This window comes from Primulina eburnea, chromosome 4 (assembly GCF_022965805.1).
Source record: "Primulina eburnea isolate SZY01 chromosome 4, ASM2296580v1, whole genome shotgun sequence".
NCBI classification, from domain to species: Eukaryota; Viridiplantae; Streptophyta; class Magnoliopsida; order Lamiales; family Gesneriaceae; genus Primulina; species Primulina eburnea.
Window position 1 is genome coordinate 8,513,264 of NC_133104.1, and position 19,955 is coordinate 8,533,218.

The 19,955-nt window shown below is 37.8% G+C and overlaps 2 protein-coding genes across 2 annotated transcripts; one reads left to right on the top strand and one right to left on the bottom strand.

The window, feature by feature from the left end:
• Nucleotides 1-2,079: 2,079 nt before the first annotated feature.
• On the bottom strand, nucleotides 2,080-3,285 carry LOC140829767 (thioredoxin-like protein CXXS1). Its single transcript, XM_073193057.1, has 3 exons — nucleotides 3,105-3,285; nucleotides 2,798-2,920; nucleotides 2,080-2,302 (listed from the first exon to the last, which is right to left on the bottom strand). Exons 1-3 carry the CDS (start codon nucleotides 3,198-3,200, stop codon nucleotides 2,165-2,167), a joined length of 357 nt encoding a protein of 118 aa, XP_073049158.1. The 5' UTR covers nucleotides 3,201-3,285; the 3' UTR covers nucleotides 2,080-2,164.
• A 14,611-nt stretch (nucleotides 3,286-17,896) lies between these two features.
• Nucleotides 17,897-19,683, top strand: LOC140830062 (uncharacterized). The gene is made up of 3 exons (XM_073193343.1): nucleotides 17,897-18,629; nucleotides 18,747-19,078; nucleotides 19,177-19,683. The coding sequence occupies exons 1-3, from the start codon at nucleotides 17,897-17,899 to the stop codon at nucleotides 19,681-19,683; spliced, it is 1,572 nt and encodes a 523-aa protein (XP_073049444.1).
• Nucleotides 19,684-19,955: the final 272 nt, after the last annotated feature.

The following is a 19,955-nucleotide window of genomic DNA, read 5'->3' on the forward strand; positions in this document are numbered from 1 at the left end:
ATGTGAACACACATCTAGCTATATCCTTTAACCATTTAGAGTCACATAAGAATTGGATTTTGTGTTCCCGTTGAGATAGTCAAAATTCAAGGATTTGAATTTGACGACTGTAGTTTGATGGAAATCAAACAGAATGCTTATAAAGAAGTTTATAAATTGATTCCATAAGATGTAACAAATATAAGTTAGCTTGACTGCTAATTGAGGAATGATAGTGGAACTGCCTGTTTTGGTGAAGGAGTTCACAAAATTGACAGTTGCCAAATATGATAAATAAAAATTTTGATCATCGAATATTTTTAATTTTCATTATATAAACAAGACTAGTAACCTCGGTACATCGGCGCTATTAGATCGTCAATAGGGGTTATAACGAGTTCACAATTATTTATTTATTGAATTTGAAATTTACTTATTAAATATATACTACTAGTAGTGACTAACAATATGTATAAAATTCTCATAAAATATTCTAGAAAGATCTAGAATGAATTAACTAATAAGTTAATTAAAGAAATTAAATAAAATTAGTTATTTTTAATTAATATGTACATGCATATCATATATGCATTATTGTTATATTAATTTTATATATATATATATATATATATATATATTATATGATGATATAAAGATATTTATATATATGGAAATATATATATCATACATTATTAAGAGTTGATTTAATACATGATATTATCACATGAGAATTTAATAATAATGAAAACAAAGAATTTTAATTTAAGATAGATTCCTTGTGAGATTAGGATTGATATTCTATAAATATGACATGAGGGTACTCTCCTCTCCTCCTACAAAATTCGGCCACCACAATTTCTTTGAAGAAATTTTTCGGCCATGCACTTCCTTGTGTTGTCGTCTCGCCACTGCTACACCACCTCCGGATTTTGAAAATTCGGACAACATAGCCTCGAAGCAAAATTGTTTGTGATTACTCAATCCAAATAAGGGACGCAACTTCTGATCATGGACTTAATTAGGCGATCAAGAAGAGAAAGATCTGTTCGAAGGGATTTACAAGAAAGACTATCTCCGTTTAAAATCCGAAATAGTTTGGAGCCGACATTTTAGATGCAAAAGTAACAATCTAAAAATACCCTATGGATGTTTATTTCATATGATGCCCAAGGAGTGTTTCGAACGTCGAAACAAAATTTTAAAACTTTCGACGCGCCTTGAATTATTAGAAAACGATACTCCAACATTTTTTATGTATTTGAAATTCACCATATTTATTATTAACTTGATACAGAGTGACACTAAAATTCATTTTGACCTTTTTTCATGCAAGCAAGTGATAAAAAAAAACTCGAAATTTATCATCCCATACTAATCCATTCAAGTATGACCTGACTTCAAATCAAATCTTTTAATCAAAATTACAGCCTACGGGTTGAAGGGATGATTTGTTTTTTGGTTTTCGTTTTCGAGGAAGGATAAAGGGATCATTTTAAAAGTTTATTTTTTAAAAAGTTGTATAGAAAATCGTAATTATTTTATTTCAAGAATTTCAACATTAGAAGTGATATTAAACATTATCATTTCAACGGAGAACGTCGAAGGATAAAGGGATAATTTTGAAAGTTTATTTTTCTAAAAATTATAAAGAAAATCTTAATTATTTTATTTCAAGAATTTCAACATGAGAAGTGATATTAAACACCATCATTTCAAGAGAGAACATCGTCAAATGTGGGAAGACGTACCATGGGGCATTTGCCATGAAATCTTATGCCACGTTTCATTTTCATCCACACAAAGTAGCAAGTAATTCGACTTGTTTTTATAAACCTAATTTTCAGAGGTATCGTGAAATTGATCAACTATATTAATATTCATAATAATAAATAATATTTTTTTACATAAAAATAATTTTTTTTTTTAATTTGTGACCCAAATAAAAACCCGTCACACAAAATCGATTTTTGAAATTATTTCACAAAAAATTTTGTATTTAGAATATGTAGATTTGAAATTAAAGCTGAGATGTCAAGTTGGCAGTTGTAAATCAAAATTATATTGTTTTTTATATTAGATTCTACAGTGCAAATTAAAATATAACATCCAACATCGTCTATATACTCCACTCATTCAAAACCACTAAAAATATAAGCAAATAATATTTTAAACAAGCAAGCTCGAACTAATAATGGCCTACTAATTCTTTGACCCTTTTCTTGATTTCATCTGGATTTGCACCGATAAGTTTATGCGTTGCAACTCCTCCCTTCATCAGTACAAATGTTGGCATTGCCTTGACCTCCATCTTTGACGCCACATTCTAAGAAAATGGCAAAAACTTGTGTGAGATGGTTTCACGTAGTGTATTTGTGAGACGAATATCTTATTTGAGTTATCCATGAAAAAGTATTATTTTTTATGTTAAGAGTATTATTTTTATTGTGAATATGAGTAGGGTTGACCTGTCTAACAGATTAGATCCGTGAGACGGTCTCACATGATACCCACGCTAAGAAAATTAACATCGAACGCGCACGTTACGACTCTACTAAGGGATTTTCTTTGTAAAATTTTATTAGCACATAAAATAAATAAATTAATTCGAGGAATACTAATCTGATCAAAGTTACGTAAAAAAATATAGTTTTTGACCAGAAAACTTGACGAAAAGAATGGAATTTCACGAAAGGAAACAACTTTTGAAATGATGAATAAAAGTCAGGGAGTAAAATGCTTGTGGATGAAAGTGAGTGCGAAAATGAGAATGCTCGAACTCGACTCGAGTGCATACAAAGGATTGATCATAGATGAGTACCTTGACTTCGTCGACGTCCACGGTCAGAAACAAGATATCTTGGTGGCACAAAGCCAATTCTTCAAAAAACGGATTCATGGCTACCGAAGGCATGCACCAAGAAGCTGTAAAGTTCACTACAACCTGCAATTTTATTTACATTCTTGAATGATCTTATTCTTATGTTCTTTTTGCCATATATAGATCAGGTTTTAGAAAATAAAAATCAATTGTTTTTTTTTATACTAGTCTCTCGAATTCTTGACAAAAATTATTTGAGAGTGAAATTTATTACTTACAGGACAGCCAAGTGAAATTTGTTACTTACAGGACAGCCTTGATTCTTTGCCTGAGACATAAGCAAATCCCAAGTTTCCTCTGATTCTACTTTGACAACTCTTGACTCGATTACTTGTCCTGCCATTTTGCAACTTAGATTCTATATTTCCCTGCAAATATCTCTGAATATAATGAAATCAAGAAAGTTCGGTTTTTGAGTCCTGAACGTACGTGGCATTATATGCGCTATAAATATCTGATCTGGATAGACTTCGCCGATGTATTTTTCTTTTTCAAAACTACCCTTACAAATTAAACAACTCACCACCCTTCAAAATAAATAAATAATACAAAAATAATTTAATTTTTTTAAAAAAACATATGTAACTATTAAGAGCACAAAATAAATTAACTGTAATTCAAATCCTTTAGTCCAACACAGAATTGAGTGGTCTTGAACCTTTTCAATATGTAGTACATATTCTTGTCGAGTTCTCGTCCCAATAGCTGATGTCTGATGGTGATAAGACACCACTCATATATATATAGGAGCGTAATCAGGAAACTTTTTTTTATCTTGAACTATCTGATTGATAAAAATAATAAAATAATATAAACTAAATATTTAAAAATTAAAATATGATAAAATACTAATTTATAATTAAAAAAACAGTTATCAAATATTTAATGGTAAATGCAAATATTACATAGTGACAAAACAAGATATAAACTATTGAAGTTGTGCTTTGGTGTTTTTCATAGGATATAATTCATGAATTATTGAATTAGTGTCGATCTTTGCAGTAAACTCTCTTTCAATTTAGATAATCATAGAATCTGCCAAGAACTCTTCTTCCATCTTATTTCGAATAGAAGTTTTAAGAAGTTTCATAGCTGAAAATGATCATTCTGTTGTTGCAGTTGAAACAAGGAGCATTAAAACAAGAAGAATCAATCTGGCAATTAAATCATAATGTTGTGTCTTTCATTCTCTACTAATCGTCGACATAATTCAGAAATGGTAGAGATATTCTGAAACCTTTCATGATGAATTATATCAAATTTATAATGCTCCAACTGACTTCTTAAATAATGTAGATCTTGTCCATTGAAATCACTGGCATAGAATTTCTCTGCAAGATTGTAAATATCATCAACATTAAACAACTTAAAGTTATCTCGAAGTTCCAAAGCAGAGCTAAGTCTAAGAAGTTCTACAGCCTCATCATTGAATCTGTTATTGAGTTCTTCAACTTGAAAATCTATTGAAACGTGAAATACGTCAAAACGATAATGGTGCTCAGATGTAACAGAATTTATGTGATGTCACGAACGTCCTATAGCAGATCTATAACAAACATTCATATCTGGTATCTCAATGCCATTATTTACACAAACCGATTGTACGATCGTTAGAAGAATATTTGTTGGAACATTTTTTTTTCGCAATCTTGATTTTGATGTTAAAAAAACTTGTTATTTTTTTTCTAACAAATTTATCTAGTGTGCAAAAATCCCAAACTGATCAGTTCCCAAAGCCAAAACTGAAGCTATCACGTCGTAAACTGAAAGCGCCAACTGATTGCCAAAACTGAACCAGTCCAACTAATATATCTAAGAACAGTTCAACTGATTGTCCAGATGATAAGTGGTTCAACAGTAGACCTTCAGAAGTCCGACCAGCTGATGAAGAGCTCAACTGATGAAAAACCCAGCTGAAGAAAAGAACTGATACAGTGAAATCAGTCCAAACTGATTTCACCAGACCAGTTCAGAACATTAGTTGTAACTGATCTGTTCGCATGTCACGACAAGACTATTTAATGGAATCTAGCTAAGCGCGAATATACAAGCTAGAAGCTACTTCACAGACGAATGTACAATAATGGACGTTGCGGAAAAGCTAAAAGATAAAAGTTTCCAGAACAGTTGTCAGAATGACAAGACATGTCCTAAGGAAGCACATGCAAATGCAACATACACTATTATTTAGTCTTCATGTACGGTCAGCTGAGCGCCTATAAATACCAGATCAATGATCATTGAAGACATCATAATAATAGTGACAATAACAACATAGAGCGGAACTACAACTAAATACTAGCGTGTGAAGAAAACTGAAGTCACGTTTATCTCATATTAGTTTACTAGAAGTAGTTAGCCTAACTCACACCTTCATGTTGTACTGATTAGATCAGTTCTCACACAATCACTTACATATACATAGAGCCGAGCTTATTGTTTATCTGTGTGAGTCTTCACACAAAGATATTTAAGATTGTGTTTGTAGCATTGGCATAAAGACGCTAAACATTATGCAGATTGTAAAATACTTCATGCAATCTTGAGCGCTAAGAGTTTTAGTTGGGTGCTGTCCTTCTGGAGTGGGATTGTACAAGGCATTTGTCAGGATCGATTGGGTGTGAAAAAGTGTTTAGAAGGGGGGATTGAATAAACACTTGACAATTTTCACAAATCCTTCGAAGATTGAATCATTTTAGTGATAAACTGAGTTCACGAATCTTGTTGTCAATGTCAATCAGTTAACTTAATAAAAGTGCGGAAATAACAGAAGACATATTGATAAAAACTGAACAGAAAGAACACAAGATTTTGTGGATGTTCGAAGATTTCAAATACTTCTACGTCACTCCTCCTATCTCGAAGATATGATATTCACTAAAAGACTTTGATCTATTGAATGATTTGTACAAACCCACTTCAATTTGAACTTAATACTGTCAACACTGAAACTCTTATTATCAATACAAGATTACCATTACTCAACTAATACGTAATTTCTTAGCACAACTGTTCTCTACAAGATCGAATAATACAATAATAAGTGTTTGTGCGTTTAGCTCAATGTATAGCCTGAAAGCTATTGATGTGTAGAATAAGCGTGAGCCTTTTTGTAAAAAGCTTGAAAGAATTTTGCTAAACTTGTAATGAGGTTTCAATAGATGGATAACTCGGTCACCTTTCTTCATCTAATCTTCTTGGCTATTTATAGGCTTTGCTTCCTGATAAGTGCAAGATTTGCACTTAATTTACATTAAAATCCATTTTGAATTATGCTTGTTTCGAACAGAATTATGCGTTTTTGGTTTGTTTCTGTTGTCATTTCAGGAATGGAGAAAATAGCGGACACGAAGCCAAGTGGACCAAGAAATGCACGACCACGAGCACGCCATGGGACAGAAGTGCGCGCGCCATCGCGCCACTTCATGCGTAGTCGCGCGCACATACACTCAAGCCCTCGGACAGAGCCTCGCGCGTGCCCGCGCGAGATCACGCGCAGCCGCGCGAGATCACGCGCAGCCGCGCGCAATGATTTGCAGAATGATCGACAGTGGCATGCGCGCCATCGCGCCAACTCTCGCGCACCCATACAAGCGAATGACCAGACACCTACGCACTGTGGCGCCAGTTCATGCGCACCCGCGTGCACAGACCCGAGAGCGACGCACGCAAGCACGACTTCATGCGCTACCGCGCGCACATGCATGGCCAGAGGAGCAGCACCGAGCGCGCCACCGCGCGCGCGCCACGTCCAGAATATTATAAATTGCACGAATTAGGTCATACTCGGGGGATGAGCCGCCGTGGAGAGAAATCACACGAAAATACACCATCTTGGGGAGGAAAAGAGGCGAGAAACGGAGCGCATACACGAGACAAAGATTCAGAGGGCGAAGAACAGTCACAAATACGAAGAACGACAGATCTGGGAACATAGACGACGCTTCGGATTTGTTATCTTTTCCTTTGTTTCTTTATTCTATTGTGTATCGATGCCTAGAATTACAAATATGTCTTGTTGTCTCTCAGATTTCGTGATGAACTAAATTTCCATTCTAGAGAATGACGTAACTCTGTTGATACGATGATTTGACACCGTTTTTTATTTGATTGAATTCCGCTTTTGCTTAATTGTGTTCTCTGTGTTTACTGCACTGCAATTTACTGGCCATAGATTGTTTGTTGTTTGATTAATTCTACAACTCGGGAGAGGGACTAGGATTATAGATCATTAGAACACATCGTTAAATGTTTATAGCGTTCGGAAGGCGTATAACTTTAGCGAGGCTTAGTAAGAACATTGTTTGAATTTATCTATGAAACTTAGATTCTAATTAGGAATAATTGAATCGAATTTGATAGATACACTTTATTCGTCACTTGGGAAAGGGGGAATAAAACAATCTAAGTGTTCTTGGCCATTAAATGATTGGAATTCAGGAATATAAATTCAACTGTGAATAGTTATCGTGGAAACTTTGTGAAATCATTTCTCTAGATATTTTCTCTCATTATTAATTCTCAATTCGGTGACTTAATTAATTCATTGTTTTCAGTTAATTCATTCAACCAAACCAACCGTTTATTCAATTTCTCTAAATAAAGTTGAGACTATTTTAATTACAAGAATTGATATACAATTTTACACACACTCCTCGTGGGATCGATATCTGTACTCTAACCAGTACTAAAACTTGACACCGTACACTTGCGGTAGGAAAACGCGCAACAAGTTTTTGGCGCCGTTGCCGGGGAGTGTCAAATTTGAATTTATATCAGTATTGTTACCAAGTAGACTTGACTTTAATTTAGAGTTTATTTTTATTGTTTTACTTTGTTATTTTATAATCTTCTCTGTTTTTACAGTGCATGCGAAAATATACAAATCCCGACTTGCTGGTTTTTGATCCTGAAATCGAAAGAACTGCCAGGAGATTAAGGAAAGCAAGACGAGAGGAGATTAAAGAAATGGTTGAAAACAGAGATCATCAGAACGAGCTCCCACGAGAGGTGCCAATCCGAGAAAATTTCCGCCCAGTCATTAACGCTCACTATTCTGGAATAGCTCGTGGAACCATTGCTGCTAATAACTGAAAGCGGACCGGTTACGGAGGCCGGAAACGCAACGGAAGCGAAAAATTAAAATTTTAGAGCATATATTTCGGCCCCCTCATATATTTTGTGCAATATTTACAAGAAATCAAAAACATGCATAGGATGTTTGTAGAAATTTACCTATCAACTCCTTAGAGTTGATGAAATGGCTCCAACTTTGTTTAAAATAACAAAGCTCTTCTTGGCAAGATAAGTCTACAAGCTTCCTTCCTCCAAAAATCAAGCCCACCACTTAACAAGGTAAATCCCCTCAAGTTTTGCACTAGAAAAACTTGAGGATTTTTCAAAGAGAATGATTTTTGCTCTCCAAAATGAAGAACAAAAACTTGAAAAATGAGAGAGAAAACCACCCCAAAAATTCGGCCAAGTGAAGTGTGAGATGAGTGTGGGAGACTAGCCTAGGTTGTTGTGTAAAGTTGTCTCTCAAAAGTTGCATGCTTTTGGAATTTTTTAATAAAAAGTAATCAACAACCTTTCACCTCCCAAACATGCAAACCCTAGCATGTCTCACATATATTATATGGTTTTTAACACATTAAAAACCATAGACTAAATTTTATTATCTCAAACACATTTGAGATTAATTAAATATTACTTGATTTTACTCAAGTCCCACTAGTTAAATAATTATTTAAATTGAGCTCTACAAGACTCAATATTATTTAATTAATTCAACACTTGAATTAATTTAATTATTTAGACTCTACTAGGTCCACTAGTGTTTAATTAATTCAACACTTGAATTAATTTAATTTAGTCCACAATAATGTTTATGAAAATCACAATTTTCAACTACATTATTTACTTGGACAAATTTTAATCTTAGGAACACTTCCATAAATTAAAACTTATATCTCTCATAGAAGTCATACTTCTAATTTTCTTTACGCTTATAAACACTTTTATAAGCCGTTCAACACATTGAACTATTTTACTTCTCTTCGGGATTTACTAAGCAAGTATTTGTGTGGCCCTCAATGGTTCATTGATACAACTAGCCGTGGGTTCACATCTCTATGTGATTCGGACTAAACATGTCCTTATTCGAGCATACCCCAATTGCTCCATTCTTACTTATCAACCCCTTGATAGTAAGAACGTCAGAACTCAAGTCTGATAGTACCCAACCAATCACGTTAAACGCCTAGCAGCATCGCTTACGTGATTCCCTAGGTATCACATGATAGTGCCTGCAAGAACCATTCAATTATGGTTAGCGTACAGTACGGTCCCTTCAACTCATATATCCCGACCGATTCGACAACTATTGGTTTATCGAGAGTTGTCAATGAATCGATACTATGTGTCATGTCGTGGTTGCATCGATGGTGTAATCTATGAAACCCCTTTCATAATTACAACCATACTCTGATCAGAGATTTCAACCCACACATACATGAGAAACACATAGGATATCCATACCCGTAGGTAAGCGGTGAATCCCCGACTACAATGCATCGACTCCTATATGTTTCGCCGTAACACCCAACCTTGCCACCTGATGACCCCATAAGAGTCGGTAAACAAGTCAAAGTGAAACGCTAGCATATAGAGTCTCAATGTTGTCCCGGGTCATAAGGACTAATGGTGTACAACCATAAACTAGGACTTTTCCACTCGATAAGTGAGAACCACTTGGAAAGTCCTTTATAGAGGGTTGTTCAGTGCACTCTACCAGGAGCACCTATCTGCATGCTCGGACATCACAATGTCCCCTACCAATGAAACATGGTACTCACATCGCAGATACTAGTCTCTAACTCGAGCGGCCTTTATCCTTCTTAGTGGCGGCTGAATCGACTAGGAACGGTTTAGAATATACAGTATTCCAAATATGAGTTTCATGATACTCATCATATGAGCATCTCATATTCTTTCTACTATTTGTATATTCAAGGACTTTATCTATGCAACAAGCATGGGTATAAAGATAAAGATGCGCCAAATTAATAAATTGAAATATTATTAAAATAAAGATCGTTTATACAAAGAGTTTCATTGTGAACAGTCGGCCAACACTTGGCTCGACGTGCACCTACTCTAACAATCTCCCACTTGCACTAGAGCCAACTACCTATATGCTTTAGACCCATTGATTCGCGATGCTTCTCGAACGATGGTCCTGGTAAAGGCTTAGTTAGTGGATCAGCAACATTATCTGCGGAGCCGACTTTGTCAATCACGACATCTCCTCTTTCCACGATCTCTCTGAGGATGTGGTACTTTCTCAATACGTGTTTGGACTTCTGATGAGACCTTGGCTCCTTCGCCTGAGCTATGGCTCCCGTGTTGTCGCACATCACCGGGATAGGAGCAACTCCATTTGGAATGACGCCTAACTCTTGGACGAAATTCCTAATCCAAACAGCCTCCTTTGCTGCAGCCGATGCAGCAATGTATTCTGCCTCAGTGGTGGAATCCGCAGTACTGTCTTGCTTGGAACTCTTCCAAGAGACAGCACCACCATTGAGCATGAATATGAATCCGGAGGTTGACTTCGAGTCATCAACATCGCTTTGGAAGCTAGAGTCGGTATAGCCTTCCAATTTCAGTTCTCCACCCCCATAGACCAAGAACAACTTATTGGTCCTTCTCAAATACTTGAGGATGTCTTTCACAGCTTTCCAGTGTGGAAGACCGGGGTTGGATTGATATCTACTCACTACACTTAGTGCAAATGCCACGTCAGGACGTGTAGATATCATCCCATACATGATACTACCAATGGCTGAAGCATACGGAATTCGTGTCATCGCCGCTATCTCTGCATCAGTCTTTGGAGACATAGACTTGGATAGGGACACGCCATGACACATTGGTAGATGTCCTCTCTTGGACTCATCCATCGAGAACCGCTTCACGATGGTATCAATGTATGTGGACTGGGTGAGACCAAGCAATCTTTTTGATCTATCTCTATAGATCTGTATTCCCAATACAAAAGATGCTTCACCCAAGTCCTGCATTGAGAACTTACTTGCTAACCATATCTTTGTTGATTGCAACATTCCTACATCATTCCCAATGAGTAGAATGTCATCAACATAAAGAACAAGGAATGTCACAGCACTCCCACTGACCTTCTTATACACACAGGGTTCCTCAGGATTCTTAGTAAAACCAAACTCTTTGATTGTACTATCGAATCTGAGGTTCCAACTCCTCGATGCCTGCTTAAGACCATAAATAGATCTTTGAAGTTTGCATACCATATGCTCACTTCCGATAGATGTGAAACCCTCAGGTTGAGACATGTAAATTTCTTCCTTAATATCCCCATTAAGGAAAGCTGTCTTAACATCCATCTGCCATATCTCATAGTCATACCATGCAGCTATGGCTAGCAATATCCTAATGGACTTGAACATCGCAACTGGAGAAAAGGTTTCCTCATAGTCAACACCTTGCCTTTGAGTATACCCTTTTGCTACCAATCGCGCCTTGAAGGTCAATACCTTCCCATCCGCCCCAAGTTTCCTCTTGTAAATCCATTTACACCCTATGGGAACAATTCCCTCAGGTGGATCTACGAGATTCCACACTTGGTTCGAATGCATGGAATTCATCTCAGATTCCATTGCTTCAAGCCACTTGGATGAATCGGCATCCGATAACGCTTCCTTGAAAGTCCTTGGATCACATCCAAGGTTAGGCTCAGCATGGCCCTCTTCAAGAAGCAGACCATACCTCACAGGTGGTCTCGAGACTCTCTCGGTTCTTCTAGGAGCTTGTATCTCCTCACTTGGCTTCTCGGGTGTGGGTTCTACAACTGTGGGTGTCTCTCGAACCTCTTCGAGTTCTATCATCTCGCCTTTTCTATCTAATAGAAATTCCTTTTCCAAAAAGGTTGCGTTCCTAGAAACAAACACCTTTGCTTCTTGGGGATGATAGAAGTAATATCCAATTGAATTCCTCGGATATCCCACAAAGTAGCATAAAATGGATCGACTATCCAATTTATCTCCCACTGTCTGCTTCACATAAGCAGGACACCCCCATATTCTAAGATAAGAATACTTGGGAGGCTTACCCATCCATATCTCATATGGAGTCTTGTCAACTGCCTTTGTATGGACATTGTTCAACAACATTGCCGCTGTTTCAAGCGCATATCCCCAAAAGGATGTCGGCAACTCCGTGAACCCCATCATAGACCGAACCATGTCCATCAAAGTCCGGTTACGACGCTCCGAAACACCATTTAACTGTGGTGTAGCGGGCGGAGTCCACTGCGAGAGAATCCCATTCTCTCTAAGATACTCTTGGAACTCGGCACTCAAGTACTCACCACCTCGATCCGATCGAAGTGTCTTGATGCTTCGTCCCAATTGCTTCTCTACTTCACTTCTGAATTCTTTGAACCTTTCAAAGGCTTCAGACTTGTATTTCATCAAATACACATACCCATACCTCGAATGGTCATCGGTAAAGGTGATGAAGTAGGCATGTCCATGCTTAGTGGTGATGCTAAGCGGACCGCACACATCGGTATGGATCAAATCCAATAACCCTTTGGCTCGCTCCGCATGGCCCTTAAAGGGAATTTTGGTCATCTTTCCTTTTAGACAGGATTCACAAGTCGTGAGAGCATTAATATCGGACATATCAAACATGCCAACTCCCACTAACTTGTTCATCCTTCTTAGGGATATATGACCTAATCGAGCATGCCATAATTGTGCCGAATTAAGAGTATCTTGTTTGCGCTTATTTGTTGTTGTTATCGTTTGGACATTGTTAAGTGGAATATCTTTTAATTTTAAGGTGTAGAGATTGTTTTCAAGTTCACCGGTACCAACTAAACATTCATTCTTGTAAATATTGCAAACACCTTTGCCAAATAAACAAGAAAATCCATCGATATCAAGCATAGGAATGGAAATAATGTTTTTGATCAAGTCTGGTACAAATAAAACATCTCTTAATACAAACTTAAAATCATTGTTCAAAATTAAACAAACATCTCCTATGGCCTTGGCAGCAACTCTTGCTCCATTGCCCATCCTTAACAAGGTCTCACCCTCTCGGAGCCTTCTACTTCTTCCCATCACCTGCAAATCGTTACAGAGATGTGAGCCACAGCCGGTATCCAATACCCAAGAAGTAGAGTTAATCGAGATATTTACTTCAATAAAGAACACACCTTTGGCAGAACCCTTCTGTGCAAGATATTCCCTGCAGTTACGCCTCCAATGTCCAGGCTTCTTGCAGTGGTGACAGATGTCAACAGTCTTCTCAGCCTTCACTGGCGCGGCTGCCACTACGGGACTCGAAGTCTGCCTCTTCAAGGGCTCGCTCTTCTTGGTACGCTGGAAAGAACGCTTCTTTCCCTTCCCAGGTGGACCGATCTTCGTGCCAGATGAAGAGCCCACAAAAAGAACCTGCTTCTCCTTCTTGATCGTGGACTCAAAGGTCACAAGCATGTTCACCAACTCTTCAAGGCTGGGCTCAAGCTTGTTCATGTTGAAGTTCACGACAAAAGGATCGAAAGAGCTGGGCAGTGACAACAGCAACACATCCGTGGTCAACTCCGATGGCAACACCAAATCCATGCCTACGAGCTTGTCCACGAGCCCAATCAACTTTAGGCCATGCTCATGGACCGAAGTCCCATCTCGCATGCGTAAAGTGATGAGCTCCTTTACTGTGGCATGCCTCAAAGGCCGAGTCTGCTCTCCGAAGAGCTCCTTGAGGTGCATATGAATGTCAGCAGCATTCTTTGCATCCTCGAATCGCCTTTGCAGCTCATCGTTCATTGAAGCCTGCATATAACACTTCGCCTTCAAGTCATGGTCACACCATTCCTTGTAGGTCTGCAATTCCTCAGGAGTGCAGCCTATAGGAGCCTCAGCAGGGGGCGCCTCAGTCAGTGTATACGCGATCTTCTCCGAGTTTAGGACAATCTTTAAATTTCTTAGCCAAGTGATATAGTTTGGTCCGGTTAGAATGTGTTTTTCGAGAATGACGGAAAACGGGTTGCGAATTGATGACATGTCAAAGATTGTACTGAAAAGTAAAACAGATAAATGTTAATGACTATTTTAAAATATTTAATAAGATATAAAGTTTGGACTTTTACTTTATAAATAATCGCTCCCACTGTTTTGACATTTTCACTACCCTCTAGTGAAAACGGGAAACATTTTCCTCAGAAGGTACGTAAGGTCCAATTAGCGAATTGTGACCCCGAATAATATCGGCCATCACAATTCCTAAAAGGTAGTTTCCAATTGCATCGCCATGCAACCCTCTACGTATACTTTTGTCTCACGTTTGATTAGGACCCAATAATATGACGTCGTTCATCTTTACGTGTCAAGCCTAACCCATCGATATTGAACCTTAATGGACGGTCGCCATGAGTTCCCTCAATAATATGAGCCGAAATCATGGGAGTTCCACGTAGTTCACATCACAATGTCAATGGATGTCACAGCTTTCCGGCACTCAAGGCTCCCCAATAACATGAGCCGAGCCCCGAGTACGGGTAGCGTTCATCATGCATCCATTGTCGATGGAAGACAAGGAAATTATAAACAAATTTATAATTCCCCTTTTCGGACTTGATATTAATTTTGAATCTTATTCAAAATGAGGGTTTTTAATTTTGAAAGGTCTCATCTTTAATTTTATTTTAAAAGCTCGCCATGTTTGATCGTATGTTTGCCGGATTCATGCAACTTTGTTATTATTATAATAATAACGCACATACTCATTATTTATAACATATCATGCATATATTATAAATAGAAAACAGTACAAGGATGATCAATTGCCCCAATACTAATGGCCCGTGTGAGCCAAACACGGGCCTAGGTCCAATCCTAGGGTAAATGCAAGGGATGCAATGCAACTAAAACTATTACATTAGCATCCTATATTACATGTCTTCGATCTTCATAATCACCAAGGCCACCATCTTCCAATCTTGATCTTCCCCTATTCTAATATTTACAATTAAATATCCATGGCACATAGGGATACATCTCATGGGGTGGGAACGGGCCATAAACCAAGCCCACTTTAAAAATTGATAATTATTACAATCATACAACACAAATATCCTAGCATACACCTAGCAAATTGGGCTTGGGCTTTTGATCATCCTTCATGCATAATATCACATATCATACACCATCAATTAATTATCACTATAATTAATTGATCCAATATTATATTTCTTGATCCAATCACTAACCGCCACAATTATAAATTAAATTAACAAAGTATACAAACACCTTTGTCTACTTTCAAATTAATTTATTTATAATCGAATTTCTTGTAAATCACAATTTACTATAAATAATTAAAGTCCAACTTCAATTATTTATTTTATGAGAAAATATGTGCAACAATTGTAAATTTAAACTTAAGGGCCCAAAAACCATTTTTCACCAAAAATATTTAGGCCCATTTAAATTTCACAAATTATGTTGGCCATCCAATGGCCCAACATCTCAAGGCCCATGACACTAAGATTGTCCAAAACACTTTTGGAAACCCTAGCCGTCATCGCCGTCGCCGGAGCTCCGTCGCCGGATTCCGGCAACAACAAAAAAAATTTTTTTTTTTATTTTGAAAGCTGGACTTATTCGGGCAGCCCCTCGGGCTGCCCTTTGCTGCCCGAAATTTCAGGGCAGCTCGGGCAGCCCTCGGGCAGCAACATGCTGCCCGAAAAATCATTTTTTTTTTTGTTTTTCTTCAAAATTTTCGGCCCTTGAGTTTTCTTGCACAAAAAAAATCTCAAACGGTTAGAAATCGATCTCAACATAATATTATGCAAATATTACACAAAAACCGTAACCTTAGCTCTGATACCACTTGAAAGCGGACCGGTTACGGAGGCCGGAAACGCAACGGAAGCGAAAAATTAAAATTTTAGAGCATATATTTCGGCCCCCTCATATATTTTGTGCAATATTTACAAGAAATCAAAAACATGCATAGGATGTTTGTAGAAATTTACCTATCAACTCCTTAGAGTTGATGAAATGGCTCCAACTTTGTTTAAAATAACAAAGCTCTTCTTGGCAAGATAAGTCTACAAGCTTCCTTCCTCCAAAAATCAAGCCCACCACTTAACAAGGTAAATCCCCTCAAGTTTTGCACTAGAAAAACTTGAGGATTTTTCAAAGAGAATGATTTTTGCTCTCCAAAATGAAGAACAAAAACTTGAAAAATGAGAGAGAAAACCACCCCAAAAATTCGGCCAAGTGAAGTGTGAGATGAGTGTGGGAGACTAGCCTAGGTTGTTGTGTAAAGTTGTCTCTCAAAAGTTGCATGCTTTTGGAATTTTTTAATAAAAAGTAATCAACAACCTTTCACCTCCCAAACATGCAAACCCTAGCATGTCTCACATATATTATATGGTTTTTAACACATTAAAAACCATAGACTAAATTTTATTATCTCAAACACATTTGAGATTAATTAAATATTACTTGATTTTACTCAAGTCCCACTAGTTAAATAATTATTTAAATTGAGCTCTACAAGACTCAATATTATTTAATTAATTCAACACTTGAATTAATTTAATTATTTAGACTCTACTAGGTCCACTAGTGTTTAATTAATTCAACACTTGAATTAATTTAATTTAGTCCACAATAATGTTTATGAAAATCACAATTTTCAACTACATTATTTACTTGGCCAAATTTTAATCTTAGGAACACTTCCATAAATTAAAACTTATATCTCTCATAGAAGTCATACTTCTAATTTTCTTTACGCTTATAAACACTTTTATAAGCCGTTCAACACATTGAACTATTTTACTTCTCTTCGGGATTTACTAAGCAAGTATTTGTGTGGCCCTCAATGGTTCATTGATACAACTAGCCGTGGGTTCACATCTCTATGTGATTCGGACTAAACATGTCCTTATTCGAGCATACCCCAATTGCTCCATTCTTACTTATCAACCCCTTGATAGTAAGAACGTCAGAACTCAAGTCTGATAGTACCCAACCAATCACGTTAAACGCCTAGCAGCATCGCTTACGTGATTCCCTAGGTATCACATGATAGTGCCTGCAAGAACCATTCAATTATGGTTAGCGTACAGTACGGTCCCTTCAACTCATATATCCCGACCGATTCGACAACTATTGGTTTATCGAGAGTTGTCAATGAATCGATACTATGTGTCATGTCGTGGTTGCATCGATGGTGTAATCTATGAAACCCCTTTCATAATTACAACCATACTCTGATCAGAGATTTCAACCCACACATACATGAGAAACACATAGGATATCCATACCCGTAGGTAAGCGGTGAATCCCCGACTACAATGCATCGACTCCTATATGTTTCGCCGTAACACCCAACCTTGCCACCTGATGACCCCATAAGAGTCGGTAAACAAGTCAAAGTGAAACGCTAGCATATAGAGTCTCAATGTTGTCCCGGGTCATAAGGACTAATGGTGTACAACCATAAACTAGGACTTTTCCACTCGATAAGTGAGAACCACTTGGAAAGTCCTTTATAGAGGGTTGTTCAGTGCACTCTACCAGGAGCACCTATCTGCATGCTCGGACATCACAATGTCCCCTACCAATGAAACATGGTACTCACATCGCAGATACTAGTCTCTAACTCGAGCGGCCTTTATCCTTCTTAGTGGCGGCTGAATCGACTAGGAACGGTTTAGAATATACAGTATTCCAAATATGAGTTTCATGATACTCATCATATGAGCATCTCATATTCTTTCTACTATTTGTATATTCAAGGACTTTATCTATGCAACAAGCATGGGTATAAAGATAAAGATGCGCCAAATTAATAAATTGAAATATTATTAAAATAAAGATCGTTTATACAAAGAGTTTCATTGTGAACAGTCGGCCAACACTTGGCTCGACGTGCACCTACTCTAACAATAACTTCGAGCTAAAGCCCGCACTGATCAACATGGTTCAACAGAACCAGTTTGGAGGTGCAGCCACAGCAGATCCCCATCTTCATCTCAGGACTTTTCTAGAGATCACGGACACGGTAAAAATTAATGGTGTTTCTGACGAAATTATTCGATTGCGTTTGTTTCCGTTTTCTCTCAGGGATCAGGCAAGGAGCTGGCTCCAATCTCTGCCGCTAGGGAGTATTACTACATGGGTAGATTTGGTCACAAAATTTCTGTCAAAGTATTTTCCTCCTGCCAAGTCTGCTCAGCTGAAAATAGACATTACTAACTTCAGGCAGAGGGAATTTGAAGTGTTATATGAGGCTTGGGAGAGATACAAAGAACTGCTAAGAAAATGTCCGAATCATGGATATGCAGAATGGGTTCAGATTGAGCTCTTTTACAATGGTCTGGATGGGCCAACTAGAGGCAATGTGGATGCAGCCGCCGGAGGTACTATTTTTTCTAAAACACCTGAAGAAGCTTATGAATTACTTGAACAGATGACCATCAACAGTTATCAGTGGCCAAGTGAGAGATCAGGAGTACAGAGAACAGCTGGAGTGTATGCCGTAGACCCGATCACATCACTGACTGCACAGGTTTCGGCATTGACAGCACAAATTGCAGCGATGAACAAGCCAGGCCAATCTACGTCTGATGTAGCTTTGGTAACTGCTGCGGAAGAGCCAGTTGTGGAAGAAGCTCAGTACATTAACAATCGTGGCTATGGAGGCTACAGAGGTAACCCTCCCCATAACACTTATCACCCTGGTTTGAGAAACCATGAAAACTTTTCTTATGCAAACAATAAGAATGTGTTGAATCCCCCACCGGGGTTCAATACATCAAATGGGGAAGGAAAGCCATCATTTGAAGATTTAGTGGGGACGTTTGTTGTTGAATCTGGTAAGAGGATGTTTAAGACTGAATCTAGACTTGACAACCTTGAGACACACATGGCGAGTATCGGTGCTACCCTGAAAATCCTTGAGTCGCAAGTTGGGCAGATAACCAAGCAACTCACGTCGCAGCCATCAGGTGCAGTACAAAAGACTGCAGATCCACATCTGAGGGAAGTAAATGCTATGTTTATACATCATGAGGAAATTGAGATGATAGAAGGAGAAAAGAAAAAAATGGATTGCACACCCAGCCGGAGGATAAGAAGACTCCAAGCAAAGGAAACCGAGGTAAGAAAGGTATGAGTTCTGATTTTGATCAATGCATCGATATTTCTTTACTTTCCTATCCCCAAAGATTTTTACAATTAAGGGCTGAATTTCAAAAGAAAAAAAGTCTTGAAGAACTCAAGACCTTACACACTAACAGTCAGTCTGCAGAGCAGGAAGAGCTGGAATCCCCAAGAAACCTTTCGAAGAAGATGCAAGACCCCGGAGAATTTATCGTACCATGTGAAATAGGGGGTCAATCAGTGGAAAAAGCTATCTGTGACTCAAGAGCGAGCATAAATATAATGCCAAGTTCTCTTTACGAGAAACTTGGACTGAGCAGGATGAAACCCACAAGACTAAGCTTACAGATGGCGGATAGATCGATCAGGACACCGCTGGGTATTGTGGAAGATGTTGAACTTAAGATTGATAAAATAAGGCTTCTAGCAGATTTTGTGGTGCTTGACATGGGGAACAGTAAGAATGTTCGTACTATTTTCGGGCGACCATTTTTGGCTACTGCTGGAGCCATCATTGATTTGAGACAAGGAAAACTGACCTTGGAGGTTGATGGTAAAAATGTAGAACTCAGGGCTTCCACGAAATCATACGACCCACCATGAACATGATTAGTGAGCGTCGGGCTGATGACGTTAAACCAAGCGCTGTGTGGGAGGCAACCCGCATTTATTTATTTTTGCATTCGTTCTGTTTTATTATTTTAATTCTATTTCTTAGTTAATATTTTTAATTTCTTCTATTTATGTATTAATTTGAATCGTTTTATTTTTGCAGGTTAATCATTTATATATATATAAAAAAAAAGTGGTAAGAACAGACGCATGTACGCCATCGCGCAACTTCTCGCGCAGCAGCGCGCGTGGAACCAGGGGCA